General features: G+C 38.6%; 1 protein-coding gene across 1 annotated transcript in view; it reads left to right on the top strand.

The window, feature by feature from the left end:
* The window catches only part of LOC124545165 (DNA-directed RNA polymerase III subunit RPC2), a 192,022-nt gene extending 176,499 nt beyond the window's left edge, over window positions 1-15,523 (top strand). Inside the window, exons 20-22 of the mRNA XM_047124000.1 lie at window positions 9,872-10,035; window positions 14,346-14,435; window positions 15,339-15,523. Coding sequence (XP_046979956.1) covers window positions 9,872-10,035; window positions 14,346-14,435; window positions 15,339-15,468 — 384 coding nt within the window. The 3' untranslated portion in view covers window positions 15,469-15,523. The remainder of the gene's footprint in view (window positions 1-9,871; window positions 10,036-14,345; window positions 14,436-15,338) is intronic.
* The last annotated feature ends 7,777 nt before the right edge of the window (window positions 15,524-23,300 follow it).

Raw genomic sequence — 23,300 nt, 5'->3', positions numbered from 1 at the left:
TGCCACATACTGGTGGGGTGCCAATAATAGGGTCGTTTACCCTATATCAAACTCAATGGCTTATGTGTTTCCCCTCAACTATTGTACACTAAATTGGCCGTCCAATGTCAGTTAATTAATAAGTTAAAAGCATTAATTTGCTTCGATTGATTACTATTCCCTTCAGCTACTGATGTCACTGTGAGCAACATCGATCATCAGTAACATATATTCACTTTCTCCTCTGCATCTAGACAAAAACTTAAACAAGAATGAATGCGCATCTGCTTAATGTCTGTGAAAGTAACCAACACTGAAGTGGTTCATTTGTGACACCTACAGTTACCCGAAGAAAAAACAAAAAGATTGCTACAAACATCAATAGGACAAAATATCTTCATTCAGAATCACTGAAGAGATTAAATAAATTGTGGAAAAAGGAAATGTGTGTATTTTTGACACCTACCTTTAGCCATGTAGTTGCTCCTTGCCTCCATTTCTTGTGAGTAATATGGCCTTGGATACCACCAGGTCTGACATTGTGACTTTGCAGGGATCTTTCTGTTGCTTAGGATTATCTCCCACAACGTTGGGCTGAATATCATTCTGTAGTGAACTTCTAAAACATAACTTGGAAGAAAACACTTTAGCAAAAGGACTAATTGTGCTGTCAGCAGTGTTATCAGTGAGCTTATAGTATACCTTATGACCATGTGTTGTACCTCATATCTGTTCCAGATATTAGTAATGGACTCTCAATCGTTTCTCCCATACAGTAGGCTCAGAAAGCAGCAGCATGAACACCAAATCCTGTAATGGGTCCCTAACCTTCTTAAAAATTGCTGGTGTTTCTAATGGACTGCAGCAGTGGATGGCACATAAATGTCACCCTCACTAATATCTCAATGGTCCAGGCATATTCTGACACATACAAAAATCAACCCTAATACCTCGTGGTGGTTGCCATCTCCGTCAATGTGGACACACAAAAAAATCTTCCTTGTATGTGGTGAAACTATGAGCTTCTTCCTATAATAAATGCTCCAGTTGACTTTATTCACTCCTGATAATCGAACTTGACAGAGCTGTGTTCCATTTTCTTTCTATTACACCTTATTGAGCAGGGTGAAACTTCTGTCGTGCTGCAATATTTGTAGTGTGGGTGTATGTCATGCCCGTACTAATCCCAACTCATTCTTCAACATAGGAAAAACGTGTGCACCTGTGCACCATCTCAATTGCCTGCTACCTCTTTATTTAAAAATTTCACTGTATTAATTCATTAGACAGCTTAGCATGCAGAACATATCAAAAACATTATCAATTTATTCCCCTGCACTTACCTCTATCAAAATTGTTAAACAGACTGCAAGACCATAATGAAAAGAAAAACACAAATTATTGCTCGGTTTGATGCACAAAATACAAATTGGGAAAAATCCCACATGTCATAAAACAAATTATACACAAATTCCCCAAAACGTATCCCTACAAGCAGTAACTTCTCAGGTAGACACAGTGTACCAGTGTACTGTACACTAAAATCACAAGCTATATACTATAGACTAACTCCTCCTCCTCTTCGCGGTCGTCTCTGCTATTTTTCTACTGCAGTTTTGTTTATTGGGTCTGTACCCCTGATTATTCCAATCATTGTTGGTTTGTACCATTATGCAACTGATTCTGCTGCAGGTCAGGTGCTCCCACTCCCACAATCTGGGCACCTTGCCTTTTGTCTTCTTTCATTCCCCCAATTATAATCATTATTGTTGCCAGGATTATTATGCCAATTTGCCGTTTCATGGTGACTACTGTGGTACGGCTGGCTCACCCATGAGCTGAACCTGTCATCCTTACATTCATTGTAGAAACGGTGTGTCCTTACAATTGTCCCTGTGAGTTGATTCGTTATTCCCATTCTCACCATTAATGTGTTGAAGCCCTTGTAATAGGATCTTGAATATTTGCTTGTTGTCTTCACAACATTCTACAAGGGTCCACTGATAAGAGAGTGGCAGTTTGGTGTAGCGGAACAGTATTAAATCAGTTGGCCCAAAGGGGCACCAAGAAACTGGTTCTTTTAACACTTTTTCTTGAGAAAGTTGACAGGGCTTCATATACCCCAAATTCGCTAAATGTTTATCCAACATGATGTCATCCTTAGCACGCGCTTGAGTCTCCTGCGACTAATATGCCGTGACTTCTCCTGAAACTATCAGTAAGAGTGATGACTTGTGCTACTGTTTGCACCTTTGTTGCATCTTCGCCTTCGAGAAAGCTGCAAACAAATTCAAGTTGAAAGTGAACAGGCCACAGTGGTGAGACTGAATAAGCAAACTGTCGTGCCTAGGCTCTGGGAAGGAAGTGTTAATTATTTTCCCTAATCATTCACTTCCTCCTCAGTTGACCTCATGGCTTCGTTGAATGCTGGATACAACTCATAGCTTGGAGCACTCAGTGTCTGTAGTGGCATGCTCATATTACCTGTGAGTGATTGATTTGATCACTACCTATAGTAGTGTCCAATACAGCAGGGATGCTGCACTCAGTTGTGCTGACACCACTCACCACACCTAACGTTTGTGACACTTTCATTCAGATTCCTCAGTCATTATTTCTTGCTACTGCTTGCATACCCTGTTGATGTTTTCTTGTACTTCATTATACAACAATTCCTGCATGTCTGCCATCGTGGAGATCAGTATAGAGGACGTCCTGTCAACTCCTATCACTATGTCTCCTTGATTGCGGTTTCTATTTCTACATCTACATCTACATCCATACTCTGCAAGCCACCTGACGGTGTGTGGCAGAGGGTACCTTGAGTACCTCTATCGGTTCTCCCCTATATTCGTAGAAAGGAGGATTGTCGATATGCCTCTGTGTGGGCTCTAATCTCTCTGATTTTATCCTCATGGTCTCTTCACGAGATATACGTAGGAAGGAGCAATATACTGCTTGACTCTTCGGTGAAGGTATGTTCTCAAAACTTCAACAAAAGTCCGTACCGAGCTACTGAGCGTCTCTCCTGCAGAGTCTTCCACTGGAGTTTATCTATCAACTCCGTAATGCTTTCGCAATTACTAAATGATCCTGTAACGAATCGCGCTGCTCTCCATTGTATCTTCTCTATCTCTTCTATCAACCCTATCTGGTACAGCTCCACACTGCTGAGCAGTATTCAAGCAGCGGGCGAACAAGCGTACTGTAACCTACTTCCTTTGTTTTCGGATTGCATTTCCTTAGGATTCTTCCAATGAATCTCAGTCTGGCATCTGCTTTACCAACGATCAACTTTATATGATCATTCCGTTTTAAATCACTCCTAATGCGTACTCCCAGATAATTTATGGCATTAACTGCTTCCAGTTGCTGACCTGCTATATTGTAGCTAAATTATAAGGGATCTTTCTTTCTTTGTATTCGCAGCACATTACATTTGTCTACCTGGAGATTCAATTGCCATTCCCTGCACCATGTGCCAATTCGTTGCAGATCCTCCTGCATTTCAGTACAATTTTCCATTGTTACAACCTCTCGATATACCACAGCATCATCCGCAAAAAGCCTCAGTGAACTTCTGATGTCATCCACAAGATCATTTATGTATATTGTGAATAGCAATGGTCCTACGACACTCCCCTGCGGCACACCTGAAATCACACTTACTTCGGAAGACTTCTCTCCATTGAGAATGATGATCTCCGTTCTGTTATCTAGGAACTCTTCAATGCAATCACACAATTGGTCTGATAGTCCATATGCTCTTACTTTGTTCATTAAATGACTGTGGGGAACTGTATCGAACGCCTTGCGGAAGTCAAGAAACATGGCATCTACCTGTGAACCCATGTCTATGGCCCTCTGAGTCTCGTGGAGGAATAGCGCGAGCTGGGTTTCACACGACCGTCTTTTTCGAAACCCATGCTGATTCCTACAGAGTAGATTTCTAGTCTCCAGAAAAGTCATTATACTCGAACATAATACGTGTTCCAAAATTCTACAACTGATCGACATTAGAGATATAGGTCTATAGTTCTGCACATCTGTTGACGCCCCTTCTTGAAAATGGGGATGACTTGTGCCCTTTTCCAATCCTTTGGAACGCTATGCTCTTCTAGAGGCCTACGGTACACCGCTGCAAGAAGGGGGCACGTTCCTTCATGTACTCTGTGTAAAATCGAACTGGTATCCCATCAGGTCCAGCAGACTTTCCTCTTTTGAGCGATTTTAATTGTTTCTCTATCCCTTTGTCGTCTATTTCGATATCTACCATTTTGTCATCTGTGCGACAATCTAGAGAAGGTATTACAGTGCAGTCTTCCTCTGTGAAACAGCTGTGGAAAAAGACATTTAGTATTTTGGCCTTTAATCTGTCATCCTCTGTTTCAGAACCATTTTGGTCACAGAGTGTCTGGACATTTTGTTTTGCTCCACCTACCGCTTTGACATAAGACCAAAATTTCTTAGGATTTTCTACCAAGTCAGTACATAGAACTTTACTCTCGAATTCATTGAATGCCTCTCGCATAGCCCTCCTCTCACTACATTTCGCTTCGGGTAATTTTTGTTTGTCTGCAAGGCTTTGGCTATGTGTATGTTTGCTGTGAAGTTTCCTTTGCTTCCGCAACAGTTTACTAACTCGGTTGTTGTACCACGGTGGCTCTTTTCCATCTCTTACGATCTTGCTTGGCGCATAGTCATCTAATGCATATTGTACGATGGTTTTGAACTTTGTCCACTGATCCTCAACACTATCTGTACTTGAGACAAAACTTTTGTGTTGAGCTGTCAGGTACTCTGAAATCTGCTTTTTGTCACTTTTGCTAAAAAGAAAAATCTTCCTACCTTTTTTAATATTTCTATTTACAGCTGAAATAATCGATGCAGTAACTGCTTTATGATCACTGATTCCCTGTTCTGCGTTAACTGTTTCAAATAGTTTGGGTCTGTTTGTCACCAGAAGGTCTAATATGTTATCGCCACGAGTCAGTTCTCTGTTTAACTGCTCAAGGTAGTTTTCAGATAAAGCACTTAAAAAAATTTCACTGGACTCTTTGTCCCTGCCACCCATTATGAACGTTTGAGTCTCCCAGTCTATATCCGGCAAATTAAAATCTCCACCCAGAACTATAACATGGTGGGGAAATCTATTCGAAATATTTTCCAAATTATCCTTCAGGTGCTCAGCCACAACAGCTGCTGAGCCAGGGGGCCTATAGAGACATCCAATTACCATGTCTGACCCTGCTTTAACCATGACCTTCACCCAAATTATTTCACATTTCGGATCTCCGTCAATTTCTGTTGATACTATTGCACTTCTTATCGCTATAAACACGCCTTCCCCTTCACTGTCCAGCCTGTCTCTGCGGTATACATTCCAATCTGAGTTTAGGATTTCATTACTGTTTACGTCTGGTTTCAGCCAACTTTCTGTCCGTAGTACTATGTGGGCATTGTGACCGTTTATTAATGAGAGCAGTTCTGGGACCTTTCTATAGATGCTCCTGCAGTTTGCTATTAGGACATTAATATTGTTATTCCCTGTTGCATTTTGGCTACTCCTACCTCGCCGCGTCTGAGGAGGTGTCTTGTCGGGCCTAGGGAGGGAATTCTCTAACCTAAAAAACCCACATGTGCACTCCACACGTACTCGGCTACCCTTGTAGCCGCTTCCTGCATGTAGTGCACACCTAACCTATTCAGGGGGACCCTACATTTCTCCACCCGATAGCGGAGGTCAAGAAATTTGCACCCCAGATCTCCACAGAATCGTCTGAGCCTCTGGTTTAAGCCTTCTACTCAGCTCCAAACCAGAGGACTGCGATCGGTGCTGGGAACAATACTGCAAATAGTTAGCTCAAATTCCACCCCACGAGCGAGTCTTTCCGCCTTCACCAACTCCGCCAACTGCCTGTACGAACTGAGGATGACCTCTGAACCCAGACGGCAGGACTCATTGGTACCGACATGAGCAAAAATTTGCAGTCGGGTGCTCTCTATCGCCTCCGGCAGGGCCTCCTCCACATCTCAGATGAGGCCCCCCCCTCTGGCAAGCAGACAGAGTGAACACTGGCCTTCTTCCCTAACCTTCCCAGCTATTTACCTAAGGGGCTCCATCACCCGCCTAACATTGGAGCTCCCAATAACTCATAAACCCCTCCCCCCGGGTGCCTGCTCGGACCTTGCTGAAGGAGCGGCCACATGTCCACTCACAGGCAGAGCTGGCAATGCCACACGGCCAGCTTCCACATTGACCCTCGCCTCGTCACTGAACTCGCCACTCCCCTTGGGGAGAGGGTGGCCCAACCGCGCCCGGTACCCGCGAAGATGTCTCGACAGCAGGGACAGTGGGTGAAGCATGTAACACCTGGGGCGTACCATGCGACGCACCAGACTCCCCACTGCTGCTACACTCTGAGGCAGCAGCCTGTAGACGGCTGACTGCGGCCATCGACACGTTCAGCTGTTCACGAACAGTGGCCAGCTCCTCCTGTGTCTGTACACAGCAGTCACACATCCTGTCCATTCTAAGAAATCAATTTACTGTAGAGAGTTAATCAACTTTTAACTAGACTGCTAATTCACTAAAGGCGGCTGATTGTTGACTAAACTGTGGTTACTAGACACTTCTTGTAGAAAACAATGAAAATAGCACTACCTGTCTCTGGGCTGTATTGAAAACAAACACTAGCACTACTGGCACTATGGTTGACTAAAGGGACTCTCTCTGACTGTATTCGAAACAAACACGAAATCTATGGAACACTATTACTAGCACTTGACAATTAAAACTTCCTAAAAGCAAAAACACACAGAAGAAGAAGTGACAAGTAAGAAAAATGCAGTTAATACTTAAATTAACGTAGCTTGCTGCACAACAGAAGTGACACAGATGGCACTTTCAAGTGGAATAATCTGTATTGCCCTTCCACTCCTGCAATTCTCTGTACTGCGTCTCCTGTTCTGTCTTCTCGGTCACCCTGATGCTGTTCTATCTCAGAAACTGCCTGTTATTAACTGCTGGACTTCTGTAATCTGTTTGACACTTTTGTAATTGTTTGTTTATGGCTCTCTAATGCATCTGAGACTTCTTTATTAATTTCCATCTGTTTTTGCTGGAAATCCTCATTGGTTTTTTGATGCTCCTCAAAGTTTTTGGCTGAGCAAGGTGGTGCAGTGGTTATCACTCTATACTTGCATTCCAAAGGTTGACAGTTCAAACCTGCATCCACTCCTTCAGATTTAGGTTTTGCGTGATTTCCCTAAATTGTTTCAGGCAAATGTCGGGATGGTTCTTTGAAAGGGCATGACCATTTTCCTTCCCCATCCTTGACACAGTCTGAGCTTGTGCTCTGTCTCTAATGATTTCGATGTTGATGGGACATTAAACTCAGTCTTCCTTCCTTCCTTTAATGTTTTTGGTATTGATTTGATGGCATTTCCATTGACTGATTCGATTGCATTTCCACTGACTGATTCGATTGCTCGCAACCAGCACAATGCTGAACAACTATGATTGAGATGGTGCCCAGACTCATAAAGGACACAAATTTTCAACCATGATTGCAAAACTATAAAATTCCATAATTAAAAAAGATTATGAATTCCAACAGAGCACACAACAGATCAAAGAATAAAGGAAAAACCAGAAAGAATTATCACCAGGTTGGTGAGCTCCAGCGAATGTAACTTGATACCAAAATAAAAACGTGTGATTATGAGAAAGATCCCCTTTGAAGCAAGAATTAGATTGCAGAAGAATATGCATACTAGTGCATGAGATGTGTAGATCATGTTGTGAAAACCATAAATAGAAACTGGAAATGGACTTCTCTCCTCTAACAGTATCACGATTTCCGAATTTGGGAGTGCACATTACAAATTCAGTCTTATCGTGACTGCTGTTAAGGTTGCTGCAGACGAGTAGCAGGGCCGAAATGCAGCTGCTGGTAACTGTTGTTGGGGTGAGGCTATATGATGTGATTGCAAATCTTGTTATGCTTCTGATCAGTGTCGTGGATACGAATAAGTCCCAAAGTGAAACTTCAAAGACTTGGCAGGAGATGGGGGGCAGGGTGGGGGAGGGGGCGGAGAAGGAGGACGAGAAGAAGAAGAAGAAGAAGAAGAAGAAGAAGAAGAAGCTAAGTGTGACTTCGAGTAGAATCACCTAGTAGACGATCAAATCAGAAATCCTCTCCTGATTTTTGATAGCCTTTCTTCACACCTTGAAAAGGCACATGGCATACTCTTTTCCAACCAATCCCAGAAAGGGCATAAGTGCTCTTCCAATCGGGTATTTGGAAGTCATTTCACTAGCTCCCACGATGAAGTTAAAGATGTACCCGCCCATGAGATACGTATATATGGAACGGGAAATGAGTGTTGCCCTGTTCCGATGTCCAGATTCGTTTATGGAAAATTCTGAAAATTTTGTTGGGCTTTGCATAATGTCCCCAGGGGAAGTGCAAAGTTTGGAAATTTTGCAAACACGCAAATGGCTACATATTTTGCATGCGAAAACGTGTCTGGAGACCACACACAGCAAGATTATGGCAAATGGACAACTAAGGACCCCATCCCAAGTTTACTAACAAGCAGAGTTCTCATCTCTTCCACTGGTGGTGTCTTGTTCTGTGGTAGAGGACACCAAGTCTTCAGTTCCACTGCTCATTGTCTTTGGAGGCTGAGGCAGGAGGATAATTCCTGAAAGACTTACCCAAATGTCAGTGTGGTCTGCTAGTGTGGGACCTGCCTTCTGAGTGACTGGCAATTCTTCCAGAATGCATGAAAGTTCGTTCTGTTTTCACCCCACTGAAAAGGGATCCCCTAGTCAAGATGCATTTAATGAAAGAAGTACTACAAGAACGAAATGTACATGTGGGTAACCAACGTTGCCGCAAGATACCCCTAACCACTCCTGTAATCAGCGCACAATAGGTGAAGTGTCGACAAGTAAAAACTGAATTGGAAAGTAAATGAAGCAAGAGAGTCTCATATGCAAGTTCAGTATGTGAATAGGATAAAATGTGAGGGGAAAGGCTCACCCTATGTCACAATTTGGTAGCTCTGAGGGTGGCAGCAATTTGAAACAGAGAAAAGTCTGCACAAAGTGTTCTGCATAGTGCCAACTCCAACAATCAGTACTTGGGAGGGTGGCTTCCAACTTATTGCGATCATACTTAAGCTCGTCTGTTTGGGACTCCTAATGTACTAAGTTATGTAAGTTACCCATTAACAAGATCGACAAATGTGTGTCCTGAAGTGTTGCCACACAATGTCAGTATTGGGTCTGGAGCAAAATAGTTGAACAACTACTGCTTTACATACTCACTAGTCTGTCATATCAAATATTATGATGATCTGTGAGTCTCTGAAGCTATTGTATTCGTCTACTGTTGTTGTCTCTGATCATACTGTCCAGTACAGCACTGTGGCATTGTACAGCAGAGAGGGAGGGGGTGTGTCAAATACACTGCATGATTATCCAAGCAGATAGTCTGACACAGTAAAGTTGTGAAATAATTCAAAGGGACACATGGGGCACCTGAACCACTGGCAATGTGTGAAACACATTCTGCAGGAGCAGCACTCATGTTCTGTCTCAGTGGATGGGCTACATACTAATTGTCTTTAACGGTTCTCCATCTTCCACGACTTCCATAATGCGGGCATGCTTGTGTGTACACATGCAGTTACGGACATACGCTTCACAAAGTGGTTATTTAAAAGTTATGACTGAGCATAGAATTCATTATTTGTATATAGTACCTGTCTTGTCACGGCACAGTGAACTTCCTTATCAACATTTAACATGTTCCTTGGCATCATTGATATTTGTGTTCCTAAGGAACTAAGTCACTTATCAACAAAACCTTGTCTTTTGCAGGTTTATTACCAAAAGCTCAAACACATGGTGCAGGACAAAATGCATGCACGGTCACGTGGTCCAAGAGCAGTTTTGACTAGGCAGCCTACAGAAGGCCGAAGCAGAGAAGGTGGTCTTCGCCTGGGGGAGATGGAACGTGATTGCCTCATTGGTTATGGTGCAAGGTATGTATTATGAGGAAGTCCATGAAATATTTCAGGGGGAAGTTTGTAAATTTAAAAGTGAGGAGGTATAAAATAACATTTAGGTTGCAAACTGACCTATTTGGAAAGGAAGTGGAATTGGTAATGTTCATTTAATTATATTTTATGTAATATCAACAGAAATATCATTTATCTCATTGTAATGTCAAACACTACAACAGTTTCATTATAAACTGAAATCACCAAGCTTGTATTCTGGATTAATTATTTAGTCTGTTCAGCCAAAGAATGCTAGATTATGTAATGATATTGATGTCCTAATAGATAAATTATATGAATATACTTTAAAAGGGCAAGCTATGTAAACTGAAAGAAGGAAGGAAGTTGAAATGCAGGTGAGGTAAAAAGAACCGAAACATGGACTGTCGGTATTGTTGAAATGTAAGCTCTAATGCTTTGTGAACCACTAATTAGTTTCCTCTGGTGGCCTTGGAGACAATGTTTTAATTTTTTCTTATGCTTGCAGCCAGTGATGTTGCGATATTTAGAAAAAGTCAAATTAGTGACATCATCAAAGCTGGAGTTCTTGTTAAAGATGGGAGGAAAAATTGTCCTTGACTACATTAAAATAACTACAGTGTGCCCAAAATAAAACTGATACCAAAAGTTTTCATGAGTCTGATTTTCATAGCTACACTGCATTATGATTTTGTCAGGATTTTCTGCAGAAAACATTACGCATGTGAAAGACAGTCTGCAGAAGTCTGACAAAGTAGCAATGAAGTGTAGCTGTGCAAATGCACAATATCTGGAAAATGCTGCAGAAACAGAGTTTGTTGCACTCTTGAGTCACAAAAGAACACGACTTACTGACAGACAAAAGTTAGTAGAAATTCATGTGTGTATAAAGAGATAGAAGAGCGAGGCATATAACTACTTCCTCTGTCATACCTTAGCGAAGAATCTTGCCGATAATATGAGAAGATTCTGGTCCTACGTAAAATCACTAAGGAGGTCGAAGACTTCTATCCAGTCACTAATTGACCAGCTTGGTATGTCAATAGAAGCCAACAAAAAGAAAACTGAATTTTAAAATTGTACACTTAAAAAATAATTTGCACTTGAGAATTGTACAAACATATCCCATGTGGAAAATGTAGAAATAAACATCCCTGTATTTTTAAGCACGAGTCTAACACAAATAAGCTGTCAGGATTCCCAGTTCATTTTTACTGACAGTACTGTATAGCAGTGGTCCCTTACTTAGCTTCCATTTATCGCTAATCTTTCATCCAGCGCAAAACCCCAAGTGACTGAAAAAAAGTGCATGTGACTCTTGTATATAACAAGGTTCAAACAATTACAGACTCATATCATTAACATACGTATACTGCAGGATTCTTCAACATATTCTCAGTTCGAATACAATACATTTACTAGAGACAGAAAAGAAAGCATTTTATGTGCGAAACTCAGCCTGCCCTTTTCTCATATGATAATCTGCGAATTAAGGACAAAGGACAACATATAGATTCTATATTCCTAGATTTCTGGAAAGCTTTTGACAGTGTCAAACTGCAGACTGTTAATGAAGGTCTGAGCATGTGGAATGGGTTCGTAAATATGTAACTGTCTCAAAGACTTCTTGAGTAATAAAACTCAATGCATTGCCCTCAGTGCTCAGTCTTCACTGGAAGAGAGTTTTGTGAGGAGTGCAGCCAGGTAAGTGTGATAGGACCACTTATATACATAAATGATCTGGTGGATTGGGTGAGCATCAGTCTGTGATTGTCTGCTGCTGATGCTGTAGTACTTTATTGACTGACTTAGGATACAGGATGAATTAGACAATTTCTAGTTGTTGTGATGAATGACAGCTTGCTCCAAATGTAGAAAAATGTAAGTTAATGCAAATAATAAGTAAAAACAATCCTGTAATTTTTTAATACAGTACTTGATACAGTCATATCGATTAAATATCTAGGCGTAATGTTAAAGAGCGAAATCAAATTAAGCAAGTGTGCAAAGACAGTAGTAAGGAAGGTGAATGGTCGACTTCAGTTTATTGGGAGGGCTTCAGGAAAGTGTAGCTCATCTGCAAAGGAGACTGTGTATAGAATACTTATGCAACCCATTTTTGAGTACTGCCAATGTGTTTGTTACGGGTAGGTTTGCTCAACATGTTACAAAGGCACTTTGTGATCTTAGAAAATGCAATTGAGAGAAATCTAGAGAACAGGCATTTGCAGCTGATTGCAGGACAATTATAATTCCGCCAATGTATATTTCACGCAAGGGCTGCAGAGACAAAGTAAGAGAGACTGGCGGTCATACAGAAGCAGACTTGTAAACATTTTTAGGGAAGTTTTGTTCTGCACTCCCTGTATGGTATTAGCCAAAATAGCTAATCAGAACTGAATATTTACATTTTTTAAGGCAGAAAAGGAGAGTCCACTTACCGGTTGGTAAAACCAGAACAAATGGAAAAGAGTCTATTGAAACAACATTTTGATTCTCATTAAAAATAAAATGATTAAAGTACTGATGTTAAGTACTCAGCTGAAATACACACTCAGATTCATATCAAGGATATTTTTGATAGTGGTAGTGAATCATAAAGCATAATCAGTATTTGAGCAATTTGTACTTCCATCAGATTCTGCTTGTTTGATCTTTTATTGTGTAATTGTCTTTCAGCAACAACATGAATGGCAAAAACCAGAATTTCGTACAAGAATTCTTATTACTGGCTGATTATACCTAAGACAGTAGTAGAAGCAGCTATTCTTTGAATTTGCATAAAGGGGTAGTGGAATACTGTCTCCTTAAGCTGCATTTACACCTGTGCACCTTGTGGCTAGACACTGTGTGGCTGTGCTTGCTCCACATGCAAGGAGAGGCACATATCTTTCCGTCTGGTATGGAGACACTCCTCTGTCGCTGTGTGCACAATTCAGAGACATATGCGGCTTTGCACCAGTTCATGCACCTCTTTACCTCCTCATGCAATGGCTGCATGTGCCTAGTGTGCACAGAAAGTCACACAGGTGTAAATGCACCTTTATTGTGCTAACTAGTTACAATATTGTAAGGAAAGGTATTGCTGGTAATGTGTTTAGTGTGTTGACCAATAGCAACTCCCTTTCATTTCATGAAACACTGTAGTTTTCTGGTCTGGCTCTGTAGCTGAGTGATCAGCACGGCTGACTGCCACGTAGAGGATCTGCCTTAGATTCCCGGTACTCACAGGGATTTTTTTCCTTGGTGGGAGGACAGGAACGGGGTGCGCTCAGCCTCGTGATGCCAGTTGAGGAGCTATTTGACCAATTAGTAGTGGCTCCAGATCATGAAAACTGGCAATGACCAGGAGAACAGTGTGCTGACACCACACCTCTCCATATCGCTTCCATTGACACAACTGGCAGAGACTGACATGGCGGTCGATTGGTACCGATGGGTCTGCCAGACCCTGTAGATGAAATTTACATTTTACTTTTGTTTTATGTTAAAGGAGTTCTGAGGAGACTTATTGGCATGTATACTAATTTTCTTTCTCTGTCTTTGGTTTTGTTGCAGTTATGTGCAATTTTGTATGAAAATGTATGGTTACTGTACATACTTACCAACTCCTGCTCCCTTTCCAAAAGTGTGCCTGCAAACTAATTATTGAATTTCCATTGTAGCACATATTATCCTGTGCAAAGAGCATTTGTAATTGTTTATGTAGTTACTTAAATTCTTTAAACTGCCCCTTGATTATTGAGTCCAGTCAGTATTCTTCCATGTAAGGCTATTACTGTTAAGCCTTCAGAACGACCTATGGAATAATATAACTTTTTTTAGTGTTTGTGAATCATTTTCCATGTTGTTTAACTACTTGATACACAGACAGTGGAAAGGGTTGCATTTTTTCCATTTTTCTCGTCAATCTAAAAAAGTGAGGAATTTTTGTGCAGCCAAGTTCAATAAGCATGTGATTGCTTGCTTAATGCAGTTGCGATTTTTGATTTATTGACTATTATAGTGGATAATGTATGCCTTCCTTTATGATAATTTTTAAATTTATTGATTGATCAATATTTATCAAAGATTAGGGTCCATTTATAATTAAGTTTCCATTGACCATTCGAACACATTTCAACTAGTACTTAAAAGATTTTTCATTTTGAAATGAATTAAATGCATTAGCATGAATAAACATATAATTCATTTTTGTACATTACAAAATCTAACATCTTGTATGGAATTTGCAGTGCTGAAAAATTGTTGTAATTTTGTATTGCTTCTAAATATTTACAAGAAAATTTGCTTACCAAGTGGATGTATTTCAGTATGATGCTTGTTGAAAGACTCATGATTTCAAGTGATGCTTTTGATGTGGATGTCTGCAACCAGTGTGGACTCCTAGCTTACTCTGGATGGTAAGTTGGTGAAAATAGCTCTACTCTTATGTTGTTGGAAAATCAAACTGTGAAATATTCTACCTTAGCTGGTAGGCATCCTTTTAAAATAAAAGTTGAATTATTGCTATTCTGATGAGTTATTAGATTGCCATCAGAAGTAGTTCTGCATGAAAACCTGATAAAGTTTAGAGGTACTATAGCTTTAATAACAATAGCTCTCAAAGAAAACCATTCTAAAGTATGTAGTTTCTGTGTGTTGCTTCTGACTGAACAATCAAGTCTTAGTAACTTGTTGAGGTAGAAATCTGCATTCTTCCCTGAAAATCCAACATTTATTGAAAAATTTGTGTGTTTGAGTTGAGCAAGTAGGCAACAAATATATTTTAAGCCTAAATTTCATTTGAGATGTGCACTGTCCTGATGATTTTTCATGAAATTTTTGTCTTGTAATCAGAACAAAGTAACACTGTATAGTTGACAATACATTATTTACTATTTATGCAGATGTATACTGTACTCTAAGACATTTTTATTTTGGAAGTATATTTACTGTAAATGGGTTAACTTCTTCAAAACACTGTGTAACAGTGTGCAATTAGTTATAAAGAAAAAACTACATAATAAGTAGCTGGGTGTATGCAGTTCCTTATCAGAGAAATCACTTTACTGTTCCCTTTCATGTATTATAAAGTAGCTGACAGAAAAAAGTTTAACAGTGTGTCTCAAGCTGTAAATTATGACAAACATTTATAAATACAGTTAATAACACCAAGCCAAGAGACCAGCACCTTGCATTATCATTCAACATTTTTCATTTGTAATTTAGGCACAAAAACAATGCAATGTAATACATTTTAACTATAGTAAAAACTGTTTTAATGTATATCCACTCTATTGTTTAATTTTTTTTTAAATCCATAGGTGTCACAGCTGCCACTCCAGCAAGTCTGTCTCAACTATCAGAATTCCATATGCATGTAAGCTACTGTTTCAAGAGCTTCGATCCATGAATATTGTGCCACGACTGACTCTCAAAAACTACTGTGACTGATGTATTTGTATATATTTTGTATATTTGAGGAAATAAATTATTGTTTTTTTAATAACTTGCACCTTTGTTACTGTGTGCACATTTCTTTCCTTTATGTTTTTCCTAGGTTTGTCTGTCTAGAAGTTATTGGGTTAAATGAATTCAACTGTTACTTTTCGTACTCACAAGCAAACACACCTCATGCACAAATGACTGCCACCTCCAGCATATCGGGCCAGAATGCAACTATCGCTGTCTACAGATTGCTGCTTGCATCCCACATGATGGTTGCATTCCAGCCTGAGAAGCAAATTCTGATGAGAAGTGAATTCTCACTTGAGGACTGCAGTCATGCAGAATTCCCTTTATATTTTTTGATAAGAGAAGTATAACAAAAATTTAAAAATGATATGTGTGAGTTAACTCATTTACAAAATTTATTTATTTCAATCAGTTATACTTACTGAATTAGAATATCTGAGGACTGAGGGTAACTTAATGGTTGCTTATTTGTGTTGATCAAACCAGATGATATAATCTTCGTTTCTGAACATCAAGTGACCACTGGTATAGATATGTTAAATGTTACAGGATTCAACTTAGCCTCTTACTTCTGTAGGGAAAATATGGAGAAAGGGGGCATTACCACATTTATCAGAAACTGATTTAGTTTCAAGAATAATGATATTAATAAATTTTCCACAGAGCAGCACTTAGAAGCTTGTGCAACAGTAGTAGTGTTTCGTAATAAGTCCTTTATAATAGTAAGTATATACAGAGCACCACCAGGAAACTATAACCTTCTCATTAAAAAAAAATCTGAAAGCTCTGTTGACCCATCCCACAGTAAAAAAAAAAAAAAAAAAAGGGGGGGGGGGGGGAGGTGATTTTAATGTGGCTTTTGTGAACAGCTCTGTCAGTGAACAATTATTGCAGTCAGTAACACTGTCATTTGATTTAATGCTACTGTTCCTACTGTGAACATGGCAAATAGGGTATGTAAATGTTGTGAGACTGCTACTGAAATCATCTTTGTAGACAAATCTAGGGAAAAAAAGTCATATCACAAAACCAATAGTAAATGGGCTATTTCATCATGACATACAACATTTAAGGTTAAATGTTGCAACTTGTCAGAATATAAAATCTATTAAATCTGAGTACAGGAGGGTAATAAAACTGTAAAAAATTGAGAATTTTTGGAGGCTTCTCAAAGGCATGAAGTGGATAGATGTTTACAAGACTTCTTGCTCAAATGGAAAATACAAAGCATTCATTAATAAAGTTGAAAATTGCTTTCTTTAAAGGTAAGTCAAATCAAACAGAAGTCTAAAAATAAACTATGGATTACAGAAGGAATAAAGATATCAGGTGGGACACAAAGGAGTCTGTATTTACTATTGAGGTACAGCTCTGATGTTAGCATTATAATGCAACTCAAAGAGTTCTGCAAAACGTTGAAGCAAAATAATCCAGAAATTGAAGCAGCAACAAAATAAAAACTATATGGGATATGGTGAAGACAGAGACAGGTAGGGCCAAAAAGAAAAAGAGCAAGAGATAGCTCTAAAAATAAATGAGACGTTGTTAACAAGTGCATGTAGTGTTGCAAGTACTTCATTTGTGTTACCAACAGCTTGGTGTTATCAGGTTCAGTAAACAGTGCAGTGGAATATCTGAGACCAGTCTTTACAAATAACTTCAGTAAAATGGAAATGACACTCGTGTCTCGCAGAGAAGTAGCATCCATCAGAAAATCCTTAAAATTGAGGCATGCTAGTGGTTATGATAACATATCAATGAATTTAATCAAAGAGTGCTCATGTAAGTTGAGTTCTATCTTAAGTTATTTGTGTAATCAACCTCTTACCAGCAGAAGAATTACAGACTGGCTAAATATGCTGAAGTTAAACCGCTTTACAAGAAAGAGCGCTAAAAAGATACTGCAAACTATTGACCAATTTCACTTTTGCTGGCTTTTTCAAAAATAATTGAAAAGGTTGTGTTCAAGTGTCCTGTTAAACACATGACTGCAAATAATATATTGTTCAAGTCAAAGTTTGGCTTCCTTAAGGTTTCTGATATAGAGTAGGCTATTTACATGTACAGTGAGAATGTAGTTAATTCATTAGATAGCAAATTAGAGGCTACTAGCATTTTCTGTGACCTGCCATAAAGCTTTGACTGTGTGAATCATAGCATTCTCTTAAGTAAATCAGAATATTATGATTTCAGCGGTAGTGCTGTGAAATGGTCAGGGTCTTACCTAACTAATGGGAAACAAAGGGTGTCACTATGAAATACCTGTAGAGTAAGCAATCTTCATCTGATTGGAAATTAATTACATGTTGTGTTCCTCAACGTTCAATCTTGGGTCCATTGCTTTTTCTTGTGTATATTAATGACCTCTCATCTGTTTCATTGCCAGATGCTAAATTTGTTTTGTATGCAGATGATACAAACATTGCAATAAATAGCAAGTCAAGATTTAGAAATGACTGCTAATCAAATTTTCACTGACATTAATCAATGGTTTGAAGCTAATTCATTGTCATTAAACTTTGGAAATACCCACTATTTGCAGTTTGGAATCTGTAAGAGGATTCCTTCCAGCACGTATATAACATATGACGACATGCAGATTGAAGAGGTTGACAGTGTTAAATTTCCAGGATTACAACTCAATAATAAATTTAGTTGGGAAGAGCTTGCCACAGACTTGCTGAAGCGCATAAGCAAGTCTGTATTTGCAATGTGAATAATATCAGATGTAGGAGATACAAATATTTAAAAAAAAAGCCTTGCTTACTTTCATTGTAATATGTTACATGGGATCAAATTCTGGGGTAACTCATCAAACCGAGCAAAAGTTTTTAAGAGTGCAAAAGCGTGTAATAAGACTCATTTGTGGTGTAAATTCAAGAACATCAGGTAGAAACCTATTTAAGGAACTGGGTATTCTAACTACTTCTTCTCAGTATCTTTATTCCTTAATGAAATTTGTTGCAAACAATCTCTCTATTTCCAACAAATAACTCAACACATAGTATCAATACTACGAATATGAACAATCAACATAAAGACCTAAAATCACTCTATAGATGAATATCTTAACGGGGACTGTTAGCCTAACTAACTAACTTAAGTAAAAATGTCGGTTAGATATCAGTTTTGACACCACTTGGTCACAACAGCCAGAATTAGGTATTTCATATATCATAAATTTATTAAAAGTGCATAACTATATTTCATTCTGTAAATATTAGAAGTTCCAGTGTACTGTAATATATTCACATTTTTTGACAGTCTCCTGACAACTGATTGAGGAAGTGAGTATTATAGTCAAATGTTCTATGCTTCTTATGATAAACTTTCTGACATGTTCCACACCCATGAGAATCATCTCTCTATGTAATGAAAACTGAATCTAATCTGAACCTAATCTAATCTAATGTCAATGAATGACATTTGAATGGCCATTGTTTCTTTCAATTTTTGCAATAAAAAATTAAACTAAAATTTCCCTTCAAAAACAATTTTGTCAGAATTTGTGTGCATACTTGATTATTGATGTAACTTAATTGTATGATGCTCACAAATAGCGTTTTAATCATTGGGATGTTACAATAAAATGGTATTGCCAAATGAATGGCTTTTCACATTCAAAGTTTGTGTCACTGCTTCTTCTCTGTTTTGTTTTTCAGTTATGTTTCAAGGAACTGACAGTGTGATAAGTGAAATAGGAGAAAATAGACCACCCATGTATATTAAATGTTTTGTTACTTCTAACTTATTCACAAGAGACTGCACTGCCAAATGTCCCCTTCTTGCCAGGTGTGCAGGCCAAAGCCAAGAACTTTGTCAGCTTCAGTATATTTATTGGTACAGCCTTGTAAAGTGGACAAACAATCGTGGAAAAACCAGAGTAAGTACATCCACATTAAAGGGCAGTGTAATTTCTGCTAAGATTTATTTTTTTCCACAGCAATGAAGAGTGTTTGGTCATAGCTGATGATGAATCCTTGCTGTTTAGCTAATCTGTTGTATTAAATGGGATAGGCATGAACAGCATTAAGCAGTATAGTGATAGTTTATTGCAGATTAAATATACAGTTTGTTTCTATGATATCCTTGTCTTTTGTTAATGAATACTTTGAATCGCTGCACGTCCATGAGGATTCTCCTTCTTCATGGGATCTAAGGAATGAATGAATGAATGAGTTTGTAAATTATTTTAGTCCAAGACAATGTGCCACTTTGGTCTACATATCTCAGTGGGTATTTTTCTGTACATTTCCTCCAATCAGAATTTTGAACCGTCGGCTAAATATACTTTTTACAAAGAATTGTGGAAAGGACAAAACAGTATCTTACACTGGTAGTAATTGTTATACTACTTGTATCTTACATCACTTGAGAGAGATGTTGGTCACCAGGACTACAGGAAATGCTGGGCACCAACACCATCACTCAGTAATGATATGGCTGAACAGTTGAAAGCCGTGATTACTACCACTATTGTAAAGAGACAGACTATTGCTCCTCTGTTCATTTTGAAGGGTCTGTGTAAGTTTTTACTGAGAGAGTTGAGTCTAAGTCAGTCCCCTGATTCTAACCATGTCAAGTAACATTATTAAATAACAATAGTCAGTTGCAAAAGAAGTTTTAAAAGATAAATCAAAGTTCTGAAAATTTTTGGTGGAATAAATGAACTGTGCTTAGACATTTTTGAAGTTCCAATTTATAATCAAAGTATAATTCAGAGTTGCTGATGGTTTTAAGAACACATTGCACTCAGGGTATCTCATCAAAGATGTAATAAAATCAGTGACTCGTACAATAATTATTGATTTCATGTAAGTTTAGAATAGTAGAATTTATAGTTCTTATGAAACCAACATTTTAAGGAGATGCAATTATAATAGCCCAAAGGATGTACCAGAAACCACTATTTTCAAACTATACAGTGCGAAAAAATATTAACAGCTAGTATGGCATATTTTACATTTCTTGTCACTGCCACATTATGTAGCTAGCAAAACTAGAAGAAACTACAATATCTGATAACAACAATCTAAAGACATTTGTTATTGTTCACAAAAAAATTATTGGAGAAAAAAAGGATGAAGTATAAGTTTGAATGATCAATTTTCCATTTTAACTTTCAAGACTGAACTGAGATGCTAAAAAACCTAGTATGTGAAATGTTGGAAATGCAGTAATCAAATTGAACTCATAATATGCACACTGTGTATGCAAATGCAGATGTTGTCATGTCTGTTCCCTTTGTCATTAAGGAGAAGTTGTTGATATGTTTATTGAAATCAGTAATCTAGATGAAGATAAGACAGTCCTAAAATTATATTCTTTCAACTAGTCAATAGTAAGGAGTGTTGCAAACAGAAAATGGCCTCCAGCATGCTCACATTTGCTACATATCTTAAACTGCTTTTAGGGTGAATAGTTACTGGGGCACCTTGGGAAGGCAGCCATAAAGTCAGCATCCTCCAGTGCTCCTTTCTGAATACATACCAATCCGCATGACTTTCTGGAGACAAAGATTATCTGCTGCATTCCCTGCACTTTTATTATTGCTATTGGTGAACAGATACTAGAACAATAAATGCAGAGGTGCACAGTGACAGCCAGTTCGAGATGTTGTCTTGGGTTTTTGAACTAGAAGATGTATGATGCCAGGAACCAATGAAGGGCATCTAGGGTGTTGCCTAGATGCTCTCACAAACTGTGAGAGCTGTAGAGAATTTGCCAGTAAAGTGGGAGTGGAAGGGAGTTAGAAGTTTAAATGAGTGGGAGCAGCTTACATCAGTGGAGAAATAATTTATTACTTCTCACCGATGGCATGAAAACATAGAACATAGGGTGTCCAAAGAGGTAAAGAAGAAGAGAGAATGAACAGTTGTGGTGTGTATGATGATGCATATGGATGGTCTGCGCAGTCACCCAAGGTAACACAGTTACAAGCGTCACTGCCCATCGGTAGTCATTTGCTGCCTGACTTGCTGTTAGGTTCTGCAGATATAAACCTCAAAGCGCGCGCGAGAGAGAGAGAGAGAGAGAGAGAGAGAGAGAGAGAGAGAGAGAGAGAGAGATGTGAAATACTGTCTAATAGTTTTGCGATAGACTGGCTGTCTCTGGCAAGGGATGCACAGTGAGTACACCTGCTGGTGCCTCGATAGAGGAACTTCCACTTTTCAGCAGAGTCAGTGCTGCACTGATGGGTATTTGTAATTTATCACACAACTGTATTCAGGGAAATATGGAATAATTAATGAGAAACGTCTTTCCCATCCAGGACAAGTGACTCTGAGGTGTACTGAGCAATCGTTCAAAACACAAATTAATAATGCTTTTGTTTTTTTTAATGTTGTGGTTCCCTGTTAGTTGCTTTTAACTTTGTGTAATCCGTTCCCAACTACATAAATTTGATAATTACTGGTGTACCTTCAGTGGCCTGGCACCTACCAATAATTAAAAGCAGTTAATAGGACAGGAAAGCTACTACACAATTTGGTGCCTAGCATGGGGTCAGTACAGTGATCACGTAACCAAACTGAGCTAGATGGTGCAGTAATAAGACACTGTACTCATATTCGGGAGGATAGCAGTTCAAATCCCTGTCTGACTGTGTAGACTTAGGTTTTCTATGATTTCTCTAAATCACTTAAGATGAATGATGGGGATGATTCTTTTGAAAGGGCTCATCCACTTCCTTCGTCAGTCCAAGTTTGTGCTCTGAGGCTTCTAATAAATCTTGTTCACAAGGGGGTGTTAAATCCTAATCGTCTTTCTTTCCTTCATTATTACACTAATGGTTCCACTCACCCCACAGCAAACTGGTGTCACATAGCAAAAGCACAGTACTTTGGGCAAAATGGCGCTCTTGATGTTGGTGAAGTCAGGATTACTGTTATCATTTTGGGCTGAAGCCATCAACACTGAACTATTTTCAAAATCGTCATCTAAATAAAGAGCTTCCAAATGCAGCAATTTAAAAGGAAACCTGGCATAAGTATCATTCCAAACCCAGTGGGCCAGTGGTCATCTTCTGACCATCTCCACTCTGAATAAAATTCTGAGCAGGTATTCCTCATAGAATAAAACTAAGCAGTGAAAAATTTGAAGTCAATATAAGGAAAAAAATCATGGCTTTATTACCATTTGAAATGTCATGTAAGCTCTGAAGTAGGAATAAATTTAAGATGACTTACAACTGAAACTAGTGATAATATGATGAAATAGTGAGGTAGGAGGTGATGTAACTTTAAAAAGGATAATTTGGCTTTTACAAATTTTTAAGAACAGTGTATACTCCAAAAACTGAATTGATGTGTTAGCAAGTTATGATGTTATAGGTGTTTCTTGAGAATTGTACAGACTTGTGGTCATAAATAAACAATAGTCCAGGTGGAAAATGTCCTTTCTAAAGTAGTGCTGGACTGTGGACTCAGAAAATAACTGAATCACCATCTTGCATATAACAGTAAATCACATGCAGTGTTATGTATCAGTCAAGTTTGAAACACACCTATGCAAAATTACATGTAGTGTGTCAAGCCCTTTAGAGCACCAATACCCATTAAAACTGGTGCAGAAACACACATAACATACTGTAGCAAACCTCTTCCAGCAGCCAATCGTGGAAACTGTGTTAATGTATTTGAGTTCGGATTAGGATTTGTTTCTTCATTTATTAGGTCATGCAGAAAAGTAATGCATCTGAATTTTAATGTGAAAGCTTTTTAAAATTAAATTGAATGTTGTTAACAGTCTACATTTTTATTCTTAATATATACATATTGCAAAAAAATTCAGAAGCATTACTCTTCGGCACA

Source organism: Schistocerca americana, chromosome 8, assembly GCF_021461395.2.
Source record: "Schistocerca americana isolate TAMUIC-IGC-003095 chromosome 8, iqSchAmer2.1, whole genome shotgun sequence".
NCBI lineage: Eukaryota > Metazoa > Arthropoda > Insecta > Orthoptera > Acrididae > Schistocerca > Schistocerca americana.
This window is presented reverse-complemented; position numbering and strand designations above follow the sequence as displayed.